Here is an 18,467-nt window from a genome sequence, read left to right on the forward strand (position 1 = left end):
ATCGCGATACAGACGCGATACAGCCGTGATACAGCCGTGCTTTACACGCGGTAAGAAATTCACACGCAGTTCGCCGCGCGAAAAAGTTTTGCGCTGCTCAAAAATTTAGACCACAGGTAACCGCGGGCGGCACAGTGATGCAGCCGCGGTTACCCGCGATAAGGACGCGGAACAGTCGCCGGCCAATTTTGCAAATTTTCCACCGCGGGCAACTACAGGCAAAAAAAAAATCGCAAAATTTTACCCGCGATACAGACGCGAAAGGCTGTGTGACCGGGCCTTTAAATACGCATATTTTTCGTATTTTTTTGTTCCATAGTCTATATCTTTTCTCTAGTATTATTCATTTGTTATTTATTTTACTTACTTGTAATGAGACACAAAGGATTTTAAAATGTGCGAGCTTGGAAGAAAAGTAATATTGAATTTCAGCAAAATTATGTACATTATCGTCATCTGGTCAGATAAATATCTGTTTTCATTTCCAGTACTATTTTCTCCTTATGTATCTCATGTTATTTTTAAACAGATAATAAAATAAGGAGCAAGATTTAAGAAAAATAATATGTAACCTGAGAAAAGTTACAATGTGAAAAATTCAAATTTAAAATGAATGAAATATTACTTTGCAATCGTATTTTTTTATTTTATGTGATGTATATGTAAAGTTATTTTTCAGGTAAAATGTCAAAGAAAATCTTAAACTGAGCACAAATATTTTATTTGGCAGATGGCAGATAACAAAAATAATCATGATTAATAATTAATCTGCCAGATCAAATAATTGCGCTTATTTTAGGTATTTATTTAGTAGTAATCTTTACATATTTTTCCTGTAGAATAGAAAAAATTATCAATTTTAAAAATGCAAAATTTTTCCTCAAAAAGTATTTTTTTTTTCCATTTCATTAAAGGGATATTTTGTATTATTTAAAATGAAAAGAAAAATGTTGATGGTTTGGTCATGTTGAGTCTTAGTTTGTATTCGCTTGTGCTCTTTAGCAGTCATTTTCAGTTGCACTCCATTATACAGTAACAGCTGATAGTCAAATATTTCGCAGTGTCCCTTTAAAATAAGTTGTTAAATGAATCATAAAACAGTAGAACTAGTAAAGGCTATCCGGAAAACATTACAGTTTTTTACCATTTTGCAGGCAAGTTTGTTTACAAAACGGATTTTTACCAAAACGAATTTTCTCCAATTTGCTTTTTATCCGACTCAAGGAGTCAAAGCATCGATTTTCAAGTCTCATCTTCAGCATCTTTGCTGTTGGGGATGACTGTCAAATAAGCATTTTGATCTTGCGCAATATATCTCTTGTAACAGGTGGAGAGGGCTTCGGTCTCGTCAGACCACATCACAGAGCTGGTTTGCTGCCTGCGGGCCAACATCTGCTCACCAGACAGAAAGCAGCTCACCGGCAGCTTGCAAAATCTCGGAGCCTCTTTGGTTTCAGCCGCAATTCCTCTCAGCAGCCTGCAGGCGTTGCTGTTTGGCTTCCAGGACGCAGTACGTTGATGTGACGCGACGAGAACGAATACTTGAGGTTTTGTTTGTTGCATAAAAAGAGGTTCTTTTTTTGGTGCAGGTGAAGAAAGTGTTGAGGCAACAGCAGGTCAAGCCTCATTGGATGTTCGCTCTTGATAATCTACTGAGACAGGCTGTGCAAGATGCTATCACTGTTCTTCTTCCAGGTTATTATTATCTTTGGTTCAATAAACCCCTTTTCATAGCATATGTCACTTGTGACATCACAAGCTAGAGGTCAAATAATATTTGCACTGGTTAGAAGACTGAGGAAAAGAATGCTGTCGTAGCTGCTAGTTGTCGTCGTGTTGTGTGTTTGAGCGTCAGAATCAGAGAGAAAAGTTAGTGATCTTAAATTCAAGTTTTAGAGTATTACAGCGGACACTCCTGATCAAAGAATAAGAAGAGAGTTGTGCATTAAAGTAAAGAGATTGGACCAAGGCACTCATCAAAAAAGGTCGGGTTTGCAGCGCACACTTCATATCAAATAGGATCAATTAAACATTTATGATTGTTGCACGCATTGCAAAACAATCGTTGGGCATACAATCCAAGTAATTTCCATTCATCCATTATCTGCACCACTTATCCTCAGTAGGACCGCGGGGGTGCTGGAGCCCATCCCAGCTATCTTTGGGCAGTGGGCAGGGGACACCTTGAACTGGTTGCCAGCCAGTCGCAGGGCACACAGGGACAGACAAGTCACTCGCTCATTCACACCTAGGGACAATTTAGAAATGTATTTCATATATTTGATTTTTCATATACTTATTGTTTTTATTTAATTCATATTTTTTTGTATGCTTAGCAATATTTTACGAATGCGTGCCTGTTTTTTTTTTTTTTTTTCAGACCCATGCAGTGTTTATTTACAAGGCTACACGCTAACTGTTAGCTGAAGCTAAGAAAGATAAATTGCAGATTTAAGTAAAACAGACTTGATAGAGACAATCATAAACATTTAGTTTCATTTACCTGATATGAAGTGTGCGCTACAAACCCGAGCATTTTGGTTGGGTGTCTCGGTCCAATGTTTTTGCTTTGATACACATCTCTCTTTTTTTTCTTTTGTCCGCTGGAATCCTGGAAAACTTCAATTTACGATCACTATTTTTTTTTCTCCAATTCCGGCACACAAACACACAACATGTTATTTTTCTCTGTCTTCTGACCAGTGCAAGTATTCTTTTGCCGCCAGGCTAAGCCCCGCCCACCGGATACGTCACGATTTTTACAAAACAATGAAAGGCTCTATACTTTTTGAAATAGAATTGTCTTTATTGGAGGGGTGTTAAACCTACGGCCCGCAGGCAAGATCAGGCCCACAAACAAATTCAATCCGGCCCACGACACATTGCTTATAGGCACAAGACACAATGATCTGCGGTTATAAATATGTCCACTGGATGTCACCACAGCCAAGCACCACTGTTGCTGTATTTGCTTACTTGCATTTATCAACCAGAGAACACTGAGGAAACACCAATTTATACTGTGACTTACTTAAAATAATAGTCATGGATATACTGTTAAAGGCAATATGATTGAACGTCCCTCTTAACAGCAACATTTGCTACTAAAATACCCTTTAACTATTATTTTAATTTTACACCTTAAAAAGTTTGTGGGTGTCTTTGCAGAAGTTTAAAGAAACTTAATCTCATTTATGTAATAGATATAAAAAACAGTTTTCCTGAAAAAAATATTGAAAACCCCCCGAAAAAGGTGGTTTAAATCATTAAATCATTTGCACTTAAATGTGTGTCTGTGTGCTATTTTTTTCATTTTCCAATTTGAGTTTCATTGAGTTATATGAACTGTAGTGAAATTAATCCAATTTATATTTTCATTGCTTTTATAAATGAACAGTTAATAAACACTACAAAATATAACTAATCTTAGTGAAGGAAAAAAAAAATCCTTTTATAATCAGATTTTATACCCCTGAATCATATATATCGTACTTTCCGGACTATAAGGCACACCTAAAAACATAAATTTGCCAGAAATCTGCAGTCTTCCTTACAGGCCTAAATATATTGTATACTGTATACAATTAGAAATGCATCATTAAAATTAAATGCTATATGATACGCCCTGCGACCCTAACACGGATAAACAGCATAGAAAATGAATGAATGTTAAATAATATGCTATTATATCATGAATGAATCTATTTAAGGGGTAAAACAAGATTTAATAATGATAGTTTATGTTCTATAAGATAAGTTTTCATTATTTGCTGATGTGTTTTCTGATAAATCATTGTACTTTTAATTCCATGCGCCTTACAGTCTGGTGCACCTTATACATTACTAAATCTTTCACAAAAGACTACCGGTACTTTTGAAGGTGCGTCTTATAATCCAGTCCGCCTTATAGTTCTGAGAATTATGTTAATTGTGAGCCTTTGAAAGATCCCCAGCCCTACAGTTAAAGCACACTTTTTATGCCATTAATTTACCAGTTTGGCGCCCGTCAGAATGTTTTTTCTTCCATGTGGCCCCTGAGCTAAAATGAGTTTGAAACCCCTGCTTCATTGTCATTGACTACAACGCAGTGTACATTGTTTACAATGAGATCTGACATGGCACTCCAGAATAAACATGTAATAAAGAGTTAAAAGATAAAAAAGAAGGTAACACTGACTTGGAAAAATGCCCTGCTGCAAAATAATACCTAAAATAATAGTGAATTAGTTGTGGTTATCTCCACTTGTCTTTTCACAGAACTGAAGCTCCAGCTGCAGTCTTCATTCGAGACCGAGGACAGCACCCCTGAGGAGCATCCAGCCGAGACCAACACGGTCCACCATGAAGAGGACCAGCCAGAATATCAGGGGTCCATATCAGGGGACAAAATCTCGACACCGTTCAGCCCCACGGATGCTGTCCTGGACAGCAACTGCCCACTCAGTGACGAACTGAGGGTCTTACGACTCGAGACCAGGAGGTAGACCATCATAGACCAGATGTCTTTGGCGTCACGTGATCCAGATTGTCCTTTTTGCTATTTCCTTCGCTTTCAGACTGCTGAGGTTGTTGAGCGACAAGGAACGAGAATATCAGGACCTTTTGAGGACTTCTGTCCAAAAGAAACAGCAGGACATTGATGCTATCAGAGGACATGAGCCAGGTACAAATCAAGTACACTGTACTTCTATGTTAACATTTATATTAACTACTGTAAGTGCTGTCAAAGTTTTTCAGTTAATTCAAATGGATCTTAGCTCCAAGGCTTTATTTTTTGATAGCAATTTAGTAATTATATACTGCCAATAAATTTTATGGACTGCCTGTTTTGTTTATTGTCAGATTGATTAAGTGCTAGTGAATTTAAAGTTTTGAAACTTTGACCAAGGAGTTAAAGCTTCAATCGCTTAAGCTCTTGAGTTAATTTTGGTCAAAACCTTTATTTTTGACAGCAGTATAGTATACAGATTATATTTTTTTATATTATTTGTATATAATTTTTTTTAGGAATTTAGTTCTGGCAAATATAAAGTTCTAAAACTTTGACTGTAGAGTTAAAGCTTTAATGCGTTAACTTATGCGCTATGTCAAATTTAACTCAGCTTCAAAGCTTTATTTTTTTTTAAACAATATAAAAATTATATACTTTATTTTTTCTCGTCCATATATGTATTGTGTTTTATACATAAGTTAAAGCTTTAAAACTTTGACTGTGGAGTAAAGCTACAATAGCTCTAACTGTTGAGTTAATTCCAATTTAACTTCGCTTTAAAGCTTTAATTTTTCTTACATCATTGTAGTAATCATATATCTTTAACTGTATATTGATATATTAATTTAGTGTCGGCAAAGCTAAAGCTTAAAAAGTTCACCAGGGAGCTTAAACGTCTATAGCTTTAACTCTTGAGTTAATTCATATGAAATTCAAATTTAAGTTATTTTTTTGCTAGCAATATTGTTATAACTGTATATACCATATTTTTCCTACTTCATATTTGTATTAAATTTTGTTTTATCAAAGCTTTATAACTTTGATTGAGAAGTTAAAGCTCCAACAGCTCCAACTCTTGAGTTAATTCCAATTTATCAATCAATTTAATTCAGCCTTAAGGCTTCATTTTTTTGACAATATATTTGTAATTATAAACAAGAATTTTACACTGCATATTTGTATATTATTTTTAAAATAATTTAGCTATTATAATGTTAAAGCTTTAAACATTGACCGCAAGGTTAAAGCTTCAATGCTTTACCTCTTGAGCAAATTCCATTTTAATTTTACCCAATACCATGTTACATGGTATCGGCCTAATACAAGTTCCTTGTATCTGTAGTCTCCATTCTGTAATTGTATCATTTTTATTTTTGTCCTATAATTACAATACCTTCTTTTTCATCATTTTTTACGGATATTTATAAAACGGTAGATTATATATTTGATTTTTTTTTGTGTTTGATATTTCTGAAAATGTACATAGTGTATTTTCCTGACCTTAAGGAGCACCTAAAACCCCCAAAATGCCAGAAATTAGGAAATGAGTAATATAGACCATAAAAACAGTAAACAATTACAATGAAATGCATCTACAAACAGTAACCATTTATGAACAAATCAAGCTAATTTAGTTGTGAAACAAGATTCCCCAATATTTATGCTCCATGGAATATATATATATTTTGTATTTTCTGATTTATTTATTTATTTTTCAATCCAACCCTTGCTCTTACTGTAGTTTTAATTCAACGCGCCTTATAGTCTGGTGTGCCTTATATGCTGAACCAAATTATTAAGGGTACGCCTTACAGTCCTAAAATACAGTAGCTAGTTTAGCCTTTCCTCTACTGCCGTCTACTGGACATTAGTAGAAATTCAATTGCTTAAAAGACCTCATTCTGTCTTTTCTTTCTCTTCTATTTTTTTTTAATCCACTGAGGTGAGAAAGTCACGTCATTTTTGTTTGTCTTTGGTGTGCACCTCATTATTCTGAACCGTCGCCTCGGGGCTTTGAGTTTCTAGGAGACCGGTTTCCGAGGATTCAGTTTTATAACGTTTTGTTTTGATGGTTCTAGTAGACGGTACAGCGACTGCGGTGAAAAGCGGCGATCCAGGCATGGGGGACATGGTGGCCTGGCTGGAGAACATCCCAGTAGACCAACAGACTATTCAGAAGGTGACTAAACTGGCAAGGCAAGCAGCGTTTATGTTATTCTCTTTTTTTTTAAATCGTTCTTCTCTTTTTACAAAGTTGGTGTCTCACGAGTTTTCATTGGACTGCCTTCTGCAAATAGCCTGCAGGGACGACCTCATGTACTGTGGAATAAAGTGAGTGTACTCTGCAAATGATTTCCTTTTTTTTTTTTTTTTTACCGATGACAGTAGGCCTTCCTTCGTTTTGTTACTCCACTTATATTGTTTCTTAATGTCACAGTAACCCCTTTTTAATCTAATTTTAAGACTTTGTTTTTCATCAGTTTATGTCCAAACAGATTTTTTACTTTTATCCGCTGGATAAAAAATAATTATGTGCAAAATCATTTATATGAGATTCGAAATTATATTGCGCTGTTTTACATTGCATTATTATTACAACTTAGGCCTGTGTCCAAGCTCTGCTTGGTTGTCCATTTATTCTGACACTCTTCTATATTATTTTGCGTATTTCTTACGCGTTTATTATCCTTGAGTGACATGTCTAATGTAGTTGCAAATGATGTTCTTTACATTGTTATTAACGACAATAAAATAACAATATTAAAAACAATAATATATATACGTTATCATGTTTCAGGGGAGGAATGCTTTGTCGCATCTGGGCGGCCATTACGGCTCACAGGAAGTCCCAGCCTGGCACGCTTGACCAGAATAGCCACGGCGCTCTTCTTTGACACCGATACTTTAATGAACAGGCTGGACCTGTTTCAGGTGCTATCACTGTGATTTTGTTTTCTTACTTGCCCTTTTTGTACATTTCAATGTAAATATATTAAATCTCAGGGTTTTTCAACGGACATTCATACATACACTTTCGTTTTGACAACTCACAAATGAACTAGTCACATTTGCTGTTCTGTGTCGCGTCGATCGAAACACCTGGGCATTTTTGTTTGGATTGTAAAGTCAAGAGTTGGGCTGCAACAACGAATCGATAAAATTGATCAAAATCGATTATTGAAAGTGTTGGAGACTGATTACCTCATAGATTCGTCGAGTTGCGTGATTTATGAGCCACCCAGCACAAAAGTGCATTGGATATTTTTGTGAAGTTTAGGGTTGCAGTACCACGTTGGTCTGGCAGAGAGCGTCGTGAGACGTTTTTTTTTAAAACATCTTAATTTTTTTGTAAATCCCTTTTTATTGAACATTGCATAAAAAAAGTGGCATGAAACAGTCAAACACAATTTAACAATTTTCAAGGGAACAGAAAGCGCTGCGGCGGCACGGCGGGTGAGTGGTTAGCGCGTTCGCGGCACAGTTCTGAGGTCATGGGATCAAATCCAGCTACCAGCCTTCCTGTGCAGGGTTTGCATGTTCTACTTGTGCCTGCGTGGGTTTCCTCCAGGATGAGTCAACATGCATGTCAGGTTAATTGCCCGGTCCAAATTGTCCCTAGGTGTGGATGAGCAAGTGAATTGTCTTGTCTCCGTGTGCCCTGCGACTAACTGGCAACCAGTTTAGGGTGTCCCCTGCCCACTGCCCGAAGACAGCTGAGATGGGCTCCAGCACCCCCGCGACGCTACTAAGGATAAGCGGAGTTAATGGATGGAGAAAATTCTCCCGAAATACAAAGAAAAAAGAAAATAAATATATTAATAACATACTCTTCTTAAACATAATATATTATTTGCACACTGGGAATGTTTATCATATTCAAGGATTTAACCAAAACACCAAATTTGTTGATTACATTTTGAAAAGTAGTTTTACATTTCTTATATTTTTTGGCGGAACTGAATTTTGCTACACATCAAATGTAATTTATTGCTCTTTGTTTTAGTTTTGTATCATAAGTCTAATTGTAATATGATCTTTGGATAAGCTGGTAAGAAAAGAGTATCTTGCACATTTGCAGGCGAATAACAGTCATTTGACAAAACACTTGTATTTTTTTTGTTTTATATTATAGAATATTCTGTTTTTGTGCACTATTTTTTTATGTGTCCAAATCTTTGAACTCCAAATAAAGGAGGATATTGAGAATGTGTTTTTTAAAAATCCGATTCATCGATTAATCAAAGAAATAACCGAACGAGTCATTGATTGTAAAAAAAAATTGTTAGTTGCAGCCTTAGTCAAGAGCTGTATTTTCTGAGGATTGGGGACACCGCACTGGGTGGCACCCCCCAATTTTTCCAGGATTAGCGACAACACGCATATCGGATCACATCACAGCGGTTGTCGCATTGTTTTGCACGGTCTAACGTGATAGAAGTGCTATTATATATATTGCAACTGGATTAATTTTGAGCTTGTTTGTTTTTTGGCTGTCACTCAACGTGATCAGGCTCTTAAAAAAATCAACAAATTATGCCATTGTACGTTATAATTTTTCATGGTTTTAAGTCGTTATATCTCCTTTAAAATGGTGGTTTTCAACTTCTCTGATTTTAGGACCCACAAATCCACCATTGCGCCCCAAATCAAGAAAACATGTGCACTTCTCAAACCTATTTAATAGGATTGTGTAGTTTAAAGCAGAGATAGCAGAATAAATTCACCTTAAAAAAAAAGACCAGCAAAACGACTTCAACTACTGTTGTCAAGACCAGAACGGAGACAGGATCCACTTGCGTTACTTTCTCTCAGTTCTATTGGAACAAAGCCAAGGGTTGCCCCCACAATCCGGTGATCGCTGGGCGCGGGAAGCAGGTCGCTCTGAACACAAAGTCGGACTTCCATGGCGAGCGATGGCGGTGTCAGGAACGGAAAAACGGGACAGGAGAGCAAAAACGTGGTCGGGTCGGAAGCGAGTCGGAAGCCAGGAAAGGAGAGTAGACGTAGTCGGGGACAAAAAAGGTCGAAAGCCGGGACGGCAGGGTAGCCATAGTCAGGATCAAAAACGGGTCGAAGCCAGGGGACAGACAGGAGTAAAAAACAGGTTGGAGTCAGGGTCGAAAAAAGGCTTGCCTAGTGTAAACCGAGGTTTACAGATGGACTGACAACAGGGGACGGATAGGAGTGGGTTTGAATAGGGACAGAGAGCCAATCAGAGTCCGAGGCAGTTGGCGCCAAAGGAGCGGGCACAGGTGAAGCATATCGGTAATCATGACAACCGTAAATACCTCCTTACAAGTGACCCTATAAAACTGCTTTAAAATAGCCAAATACTAAAAGAAATTTGTACCCAAAATATTAATAAATTGATAATTATTTCATTATATAGATAACAAGCATTAATATACTGGTTTAAAAAGCTAAAAATATAACATTTTTAAACTGTACTTTCCAGCAGAACTTTGATAGCAGACACACGTACACTATTTTCGTATTTCTCAATCATTTCTTTTTCGACTGGATTTTTGTAGTCACTGTTTTCCACTCTTCCTTTCTTGGCACCCATTAGTATTGGAGGAAAAAGTAAATAAACCGACAGAATCGCAATAAATGAGATGTGGTCCCTTAAACACCATCAGGACAGCACAGATTTACAGAAGAGGAAAAGAGATTGAACGGGGGGCATTATTGCCATCCACAGTTAACCCTGTTTTTTCTTATTCTTTTGCATTATTTTGCCATTGCAACGGCCCGCAACCTACTTTTGGGTCCCGAACCGCTAGTTGAAAATTATTGCTTTAAAAGAAATAGATACATACATTCATATACATTAGTTTACAGACTTTCCGCGATATACAGTATAGATTCAGGCTGAAGTGTGTCATGTGACCAGTTTTCTACCACAATGCATTTACAAACCATTCCTTATCCTTACTGGTGAGACGTTCACTCTACGTTTAATCCTACCCAGTTGAATTAAAAGCACTAATCTGTCCCTGTGTGTGTTTGTGTGTTACGGAGCCAGAGACGCTGATCTTTTGTTTGTGACACGTTTGAATCCATATGAGATGGAATTTTTCTTGATCTGGGAGAGAATTAATGTATTAACCATTCCCATCAGCAGCTATAGACATAAAAATAGATGTTTCTTTTTTGTATGTTACTGGGCTTGAAGTTAATTAATCCGAGAGCCAAGCTGTCACTCTTTTAAACCATTAAGTGCTACTTCTACAACTTATACTACTACTACTACCACTACTGTACTGTACATTATTATAAAACTGACTTTATGCTCTTTGGATATGGAGATATGTTAAGTACCCTGTAAAACAGCAATCTAAATTATCTTAATTATCATTAAAGTCATGAAAGCTCTAGTGTGTATTATGTGGCGACCCCTTTGAGGTGTAAAAATATGTTGTTAAAAATGAAACAAAATACAACAATGAGCAAAAACACATATACTTTCTTATATACGTTAGTTTTTCAAGACTTGTGTGTTTAGAAATGTGTTATTACACAACCTGAGATGCTCTTTAAAGACATTTACATTTTTGGTGGCTATCTTACTACCACAAAAGCCTGAATGTCTACTTTGGCCAGGATGGCTTGCCCCGATAGCGCTTTTGTGATTTAGTGAAATATTTATCTTTCATAGCTGAGCCCTTATTGTGATGGATGGAGTTTAGTGACTCAGGCAAATGTTACTTTTTTATGGTTTTCCTCTCTAGCCACTCATGTTAGCTACTTGGGTGAAGGCTATGGCTTTCCACCAGCTGCTGTTGTTTTTTAGCTGTTCTGTTTGAATAAAGCTTGGTGAGCTACAATATTCAGGGACCAGGTGCTTGACAAATTGTGTTTTGCTTTTGCATCCTTGACTGGCATATTAGAAGCTTCTCCTGCTAACTGCTAAAGCTAGCCATTTTCTGGCTCCGACCAACTCCTGCTATTTTCTCTCTTCAGCCGCTCCAGGTGTATACAGCTTGCTCGTTTTTGTTGTTGGTAGCAAGGATTCACACCAGCTCTCATGTCCTGTTTCTGGCTGAAATTCATCCTTGTTCAGGCAAGAAAATATGGAAGTAGGCTTCCGAATTTTGCCAAATGCTATGATTAGGCCTTCCTTAGTGTGTCTTCTTCAAATGCATTTTCTTCAGCTCCCTTCTGAGCTACGAGGACATCTAGTGGTGAATTATTACTGTCACTATAATGAAGCTGTAAAGAATTTTGAACTTTTTAACTCACTGCCGCTATCTCCTGGCTTCTGTCATTATTGCAGCCTCAGTCAGTTCATTCATGATGTGCGTGCAAGTACGTGCATCTCTTGGATATTTTCGAAACAACTTTTACTTTTGTATCCTTCTTGGGGTTTGGGTTAGGGTTTGGACTGTCCTTAAAGCAAGCCTTCTCTTACTTTCACCATTTTCATGCTACATTAACAAAGAGAAAACGGCAGGTACGACCTGATTTCAGTCTTCAGCGCGCGGCCCATTCCCCATTCCTTCTACTTAATATGTTCCGCCTCGAACAGCTTTGCCAAATATAAGATAAAACCACATGGATGCTTTGGAAAATAAAGCACTCAGTTGGGTATTGTTAATACATACTTATTAGAGAAAATGTTTAACTTTAACCTTTTTTAAGAACACCCCACCTTTATCTTGATTTATACTACATGATTAGAAGTTTTAAAGCCTAGAAATTGTTGAGGTTATTTCATGTCAAAGGGTATATTTTGGGATTTTGCTATCCCCTCTAGCTTGAACCATTAGAGACACCCCTCTCCCAATTTCTGAGCCCCCAACATCACCTTTCAAATGAGCCCGGGGTCGAGAGAAGTCCCTCCCACTTGCTTCTCCTTCACTTTTTTATTTCCTGCCTCTGCTCCTATCCCCTCCCCGACTCACCCGCTGTCCATCGTCTCTCTTTTGTGGGTCGTCATGGAAATGAGTTGGGGGAGAAGGTTCTGGGGTCGGACTGGGGGCTTCTATTATTGAAGCGGTTCGAGCTCGGTAGCAGACTGGAACGGAGCGATTCACGCTCACGTCAGCTAGAAGAGTTTGCTGGAGCGGAAGGGGGATGTTGGGTAGAATGTTGGGGGGTGTTGAGTGAAAGCGGGAGTGGGCTTTGGTGTGCCTCACATGTGTCTTGGCCATGATGTCATAGCAGTGGGATGGCATTCCACACCTACATTAGAGCAACTGATGGACTGTTTTTTTTCTCTGAGGTGGCTGGGGATGGTCTACAATCATCAAATGCACCACAAAGGTCATCATTCGACTCCGCTATAATCGAAAACTGAGGTGGGCAAACTTCTTAAGTTGCAGGCTGCATTGGGTTCAAAAAGAGTTGGACTAGGAGGGGAAAAAAACATTGAATTATTTCATAAACGTGAGAAGAGAACTATCCATTTTTCTTAATTAATACACTTCAATACACGTACATGTAATATTTTATTTTACACCCGTTTTCAAAGAATTTAGTACATCATATTGGTGTTGATACGCTCAAAACTGAAGCAAATAAATATATTCACAATTGATAATATCCATTGAACAACTTAAAAAGAATTAGGACTAGCTCTTGAATTTTGGTGTGACATTTAATTGATATCTTGATAAATAAAATATGTCATGGTTGCCATGGCACCCAATTGGCCCCGCCCGTATGTGTCACGGTTGCCGTGGTGCCCAATTGGCCCCGCCCGTGTGTGTCACGGTTGCCATGGTGCCAAATTGGCCCCGCCCGTGTGGTGCCAGCTGCGGCTTGTTGAAAGATTGACTTTCTGTTTATAGAAGGCTCAGCGCTCTCTTGCTTCAGGGTCAGTCCGTTATACGAACTTCTGCCCCACAAGACGTGGGTTCTGACTCGATCCTGTTTTCCTGTGATATCTCCAGTCCGGTATTGTTCCCGTTTATTTTTCTACTGTTTAATTTTGGGTTCCAGTTTTGTTTTCTGTCTGTTTTTGTCCTGTTGGTTAGTTTCTCCAGTTTTGGTTCCCATCTAGTTTCTCCTGTTTATTTTCGCTACCCTGATTCGTTATCGATCTCGTCGGTCTCTGGCTTTCTGTCCTTCCACGCCAGACCGGCTTCCTAACCTGCATTACTCTCCATTTCCCATAAAATAAAAGGCTTGTGTGAGAACGTCATGCGATTGGGTCCTGCATCTGTTCTGGTTCTGACAAAATAAGTATATGATAAATAGCAAGAATAGAAAAATGCTTTATGATTTTTATTGTATGAGGTGAGGGGCTAAAATAAAGCATACTGGGGCAAGAGTGGCAGCAAAATATTTATTTTTCACCATAATGTGACACTAATACAGTGGTGGTCCGTCGGGGCCTTCTCTGCTGACATAAAAAATATCAGAATCATGTTATATTGGTTTTATTTTGTCTTTGAATGCTTATTAAATAATTTACAAATTGTCGCACTTTTCCTGGCTGAGCTGCTTCCAGGTGTGTGCTTTGAAATTCAAGCATTTAACCAATCACATTATAGCCATTACCTGTTGCTAGTGTCCAAAATCTACCCGGAGGCCTTCAGAAGCAATTTTGCAGGCTCTTAGCATAACTAATAAGTGACAACACAGCTGTTGGTTAAGCCAATCAGAACTTGAGTTGGGGAGGGAGCGCCTGCAAGGGGGCTTTGGGAAATGTCACAGGTTGCACAAAGTATAATTGGCTACGGGGCGGAAACTGAAGTATCACAAAGAAAAGGTGACAAAAAAGATCGCCGTGTCCACTGCTTCTGAATTGGACATTTCAGCCCTAAATCGAGTGAAATCATAAATATGACAGGCTTGACTTTTAGCCAAAGCTTCGATAGCGATATAAAATAACTTGAAGCAACTGAAACGCACAGATGGAAGTCTTCTTGAGGAAAGAAAGGAGGATGGATTTTGCGCAAAAATAAAAATTATTTTTGATAAGTAAAATTGGGCAATTTCCTTCAATAACACTGGAATTTTATGAAGTTATTGCAGTATTGTTGCTTTTTTATGTTTTACTGCTGCCCATGCAGTAAAGGTTTTATTGCCTTAAAATAGTTATTGAGGGATGGGTCAGATGTGTCACTACTGAAGGCCATAGTGTAAAATGCACGACCCACCCCTGGTAAAGCTTCCAACACTGGTTGCTGGGGGTGTCTACAATTGTTGCACCACAAAGGCCAAAACTCAACCACAAGGGCCAACACTCAACTCCACTATAATCAAGTTAGTGATCTGATAAAGCTAAACCAAAGTCTAAACAACTCATAAAAAAAAATAAAAAAAAACCTGACCGAGTTCATTCTCCTCCAATCTTTTTGCCCTCATTCCTTCGGAATGCATACCGATGCAATCAGTATTTGCTGCCCCCCTTCACAACTATCACGTGTTCGTGCAAGTGCAGCTGCATCTCCAAAAACAAGCTCTTTCATTCCCCAGGGAAGATGCAGTGCTCAACTTCCTGTGTGCAGATGCACACTAATGGAATGGATGCAGGCCCCAAGCAAAGACCCCCTCACCAACCTACTTTATCCAGTTGCAGTGACAGGTGGTGGAAAAGGGGGATAAGGTTGGGGGTTTGGGGGCATTGTGGGTTTCGGGGTCGAGCACAGCTCAACAGCTGCACAAAAGAGCCCCGCCGGGGACCTGAAAGACTGGGGTCCCTCTCTCAAGCGTGCCGATATCCCCCACACTTTTGCCACTATCTTGGCAGATGCTATCAGGGATCCACAGGTGGTAAATGAGAAAAGGACAACAGCCTCTTACGTAACAATTTTAATTGTGTAGCAAACATTCCTGACTGAGTTTTGGACCGACTTGTTTTAAAAGAAGCGGAATACAAAGAAGACACTGGTAAGTATTGAAATAAACAGATATAGAAATGTGTAAAATGATTGCATTAGTGCCCCACAAAGCTTCAAGTTGAAATCATTATTCACATGAAATACTATTGTGGGCGTCAACATTTCGTGTCTCGCTGCGTTCAACTTCCAGGATTCGGACAAGTATTTGTACACCGAAAAAAAGAGCTGAAGAGAGTAGTTAAATTGAGGACTTTTGTATTACAAATTTACAAAATAAAAATTGAACAGAGTACACCCTGGACCAGTGATTAGGACAATGGCATCCCTCAAACAAGCATCGAAAAATGGTTCGCCACTGTCTGATAGGAAAAGGGCTGTGCATTGTCAAAGGTAAAAATAAAACTTAACCCTGGGATCTTACAGGCAAAGTGAGGAAATCACAGCTTCACAAATAGATCTTTGTTAAGACTGGACCCAGTTGGGTTCTCATTGTTAGATTATTTGAAAAGCTTAGGATAGGCCCATCAGAACACAACTGAGTATCATTGCTGGGGAAAGACAATGAATGATACATTCAAACATCAAATGAACAGGAAGTGAATACCTTATTCAATTATGAGGATAAGCATGAGGTGAATTCATAGCAAATAAATAAATAGTGTAATTATCAAAGTAATGATGTTGTCAGGACCAGAACAGAAGTAGGACCCAGATGCATAACGTTACTCACAAGTTTATTGAAATACATAGGAAAGGCAGCGCCAGCGATCCGGTGCTCGCTGGACGCAGGAAGCAAGCCGTTCACAGGATCGGAACGTGTTCCGAATCCGAAGTGGATCTTCCGGAGCGGGAGATCGTAGCGTAGTTAGACGGACAAGCAGGTCGTTAGCCGGGACGGGAGATTAAAATGTGTTCGGGGTCAAAAACGGGTCATTAGTCGGGACGGGAGATCAAAACGTGGTCGGGGTCAAAAAACGGGTCATAGCAGGAGACAAACGGGGAGATCAGGAACGGACAAGTGGAAAACGGGTGACAACACGAGACCGACGGGAATCAGAGTCAAAAAATGCTTGCCTTGTGAAAACAGAGGTTTGCTGATAGACTGACAACAGGTGAGTGAAAGGACTGAGCTTAAGTAGGACGGGAACCAATCAGGTGACCAGCAGCAGCTGGCGCCAAACGGGCGGGCACAGGTGAGTGTATTGAGTAATTATGACAGATGTGATGAAATAATAAAACTAATAAAGCAGAACAACGTATGCCATAGTGACAACATAATCCGTAACACATTTTTATAATCTTTATAAACTTTTAGCTATGAATGCCACAATAGGGTCATACTTGTCTGAGAAAATGAATCTAAACCAAACACTTTAAAAATATCTTAATGCAATAATGCATTGGTTTGACCTTGTCTGGTGTGCCATAGAATTTTTTCAATGTATTCTAGAAGGTCAAAACAAATATATATTTATTCACTAAACGCTTACTGTTGTCGTTACTTACTGTTATCTGTTTCGCTAATATTATAATTTTCTACTAGTGCAAGGGACCGGTAAAATATTTCAGGAATTAATTTGGTTTGAAACATTTGAGCGTATGCTGCAAAAACTAAATAAAAAAAGGTTCCAATTGTCAGGACCAGAACGGGAACAGGACCCCGTTTCTCATAAGTTTTATTAAAGGTAAGAGGAAGGGCTGCGCCCACGATCAGGTCACTCTGAAGGCGACTGATTGTCGGTGTCAGGACAGAAAAACGGGTCAGTAGCCGGGACAGGAGACCTAAAACGTGGTCAGAAGAGAGTCGCGATTCCAGGAAAGGAGAGTAGACGTGGTCGGGGACTAAAAGAGGTCGAAAGCCGGGACGGGAGAGTAGACGTGGTCAGGATCAAAAACGGGTCGAGGCTGGGGGACAGACAGGAGCAAAAAACAGGTGGGAGTCAGGGTCGAAAAAGGCTTGCCTAGTGTTAAATGAGGTTCGCAGATGGACTGACAAGAGGGGACAGATAGAAGTGGGTTCAAATCGGGACAAGTAGCCAATCAGAGTCCGAGGCAGTTGGAGCCAAAGGAGCGGGAACAGGTGATGCATATCAGTAAAAATTACACCAATGGGTGAACGTTATACTTGTTTTTGGTATCATTTTTCTCATTTTAGTTGAAAAAAGGTAAAACATATATAGTTACATTACAAAAAACAAGTAGAAATATGATTTTCTTTCAAGACAGTTTGATGAAAGACACTTTATATTGTCAAGTTATGCAAAATGTCAGCCCTCCTTAACGATTTGAAGGTGAAAATGGAGACATTATCAATTACTGGGACTTACATATGTCTCAAGATCTTTGCAACGAACAAACAAGTGCTTTAGTTCAAAAAGATAGAGAAACAATAATCTAGAATTCGGATGAACTATTTGCAGTAGCTTTTTGTGGTTGTAATAATAAAACAGTCTAGAAAAATACTATTTACTAGTTTCTCATTGCACTATTGTTCTTATACACTTACAAATTAGACCAGTCTCTCAGTAATACCTTCGAAATATGTTGTTTTCCTTTTTATATGTTTATCCTGGAGTGTCACGTCCAATCTCGTTTACTCTGCTTTTATCAAAGACAATAAAGGCAATTCACAATTTACAATTTTTTAAAAGACCTGTAAAATAAAATGTTAGAAATGGGCATTTATTTTTCTTGAGAATTTGAACATGCTATTCTTTTATACGAGTTACCCCCCATAAAATTACTTTTTATTCAAAAATGCCAATGTTTTTGTAAATACTACTCCCACGCGCCAAGGTAAGCAACTTTATCACTCCATTACAACTGTTTTTCATACACAATTTATACATTTGCAAGAAATTCGCGACCAAAATTTGAACAACTCGGAATACAATTTGTAAATTTTGCATTCAATAGGAGCAAGCTCACATTGTTTTTTGGTTGAAACCACCTAAAAGGCGGGGAGCGGGTTTCAATCGTTCAGATAAATCTCAGTTTGTGCAAACTTGATAAGATAAGTGATAATAAAATTCAAAATTTTATCCCAATTATATTGAATTTACATTTTTGTATCATGGGTTTTCCATTAAAATCAAATGCACTTTGGGTAAACGTAACCCCCCCCCCCCCCCCGTGATAGTGGTACAGCCCAAACCAAGCAGAGGGGTAGTCCGCTGGAGCTCAGC

General features: G+C 38.5%; 1 protein-coding gene across 2 annotated transcripts in view; it reads left to right on the forward strand.

Moving 5' to 3' along the window:
• The window catches only part of LOC148372478 (mitogen-activated protein kinase kinase kinase 5), a 29,767-nt gene extending 21,193 nt beyond the window's left edge, over window positions 1-8,574 (forward strand). The window contains exons 22-28 of one of the 2 annotated variants that reach the window (XM_088328037.1): window positions 1,328-1,510; window positions 1,590-1,695; window positions 4,258-4,480; window positions 4,557-4,663; window positions 6,571-6,671; window positions 6,747-6,823; window positions 7,290-8,574. In XM_088328037.1, the coding sequence (XP_088184163.1) occupies window positions 1,328-1,510; window positions 1,590-1,695; window positions 4,258-4,480; window positions 4,557-4,663; window positions 6,571-6,671; window positions 6,747-6,823; window positions 7,290-7,386 (894 nt within the window). In that variant the 3' untranslated portion in view covers window positions 7,387-8,574. The remainder of the gene's footprint in view (window positions 1-1,327; window positions 1,511-1,589; window positions 1,696-4,257; window positions 4,481-4,556; window positions 4,664-6,570; window positions 6,672-6,746; window positions 6,824-7,289) is intronic. The other variant, XM_088328038.1, reaches the window with a different exon arrangement.
• Window positions 8,575-18,467: the final 9,893 nt, after the last annotated feature.

This window comes from Urocampus carinirostris, chromosome 2 (genome assembly GCF_059441175.1).
Source record: "Urocampus carinirostris isolate Australia breed hairy pipefish chromosome 2, RoL_Ucar_1.0, whole genome shotgun sequence".
Taxonomy (NCBI): Eukaryota; Metazoa; Chordata; class Actinopteri; order Syngnathiformes; family Syngnathidae; genus Urocampus; species Urocampus carinirostris.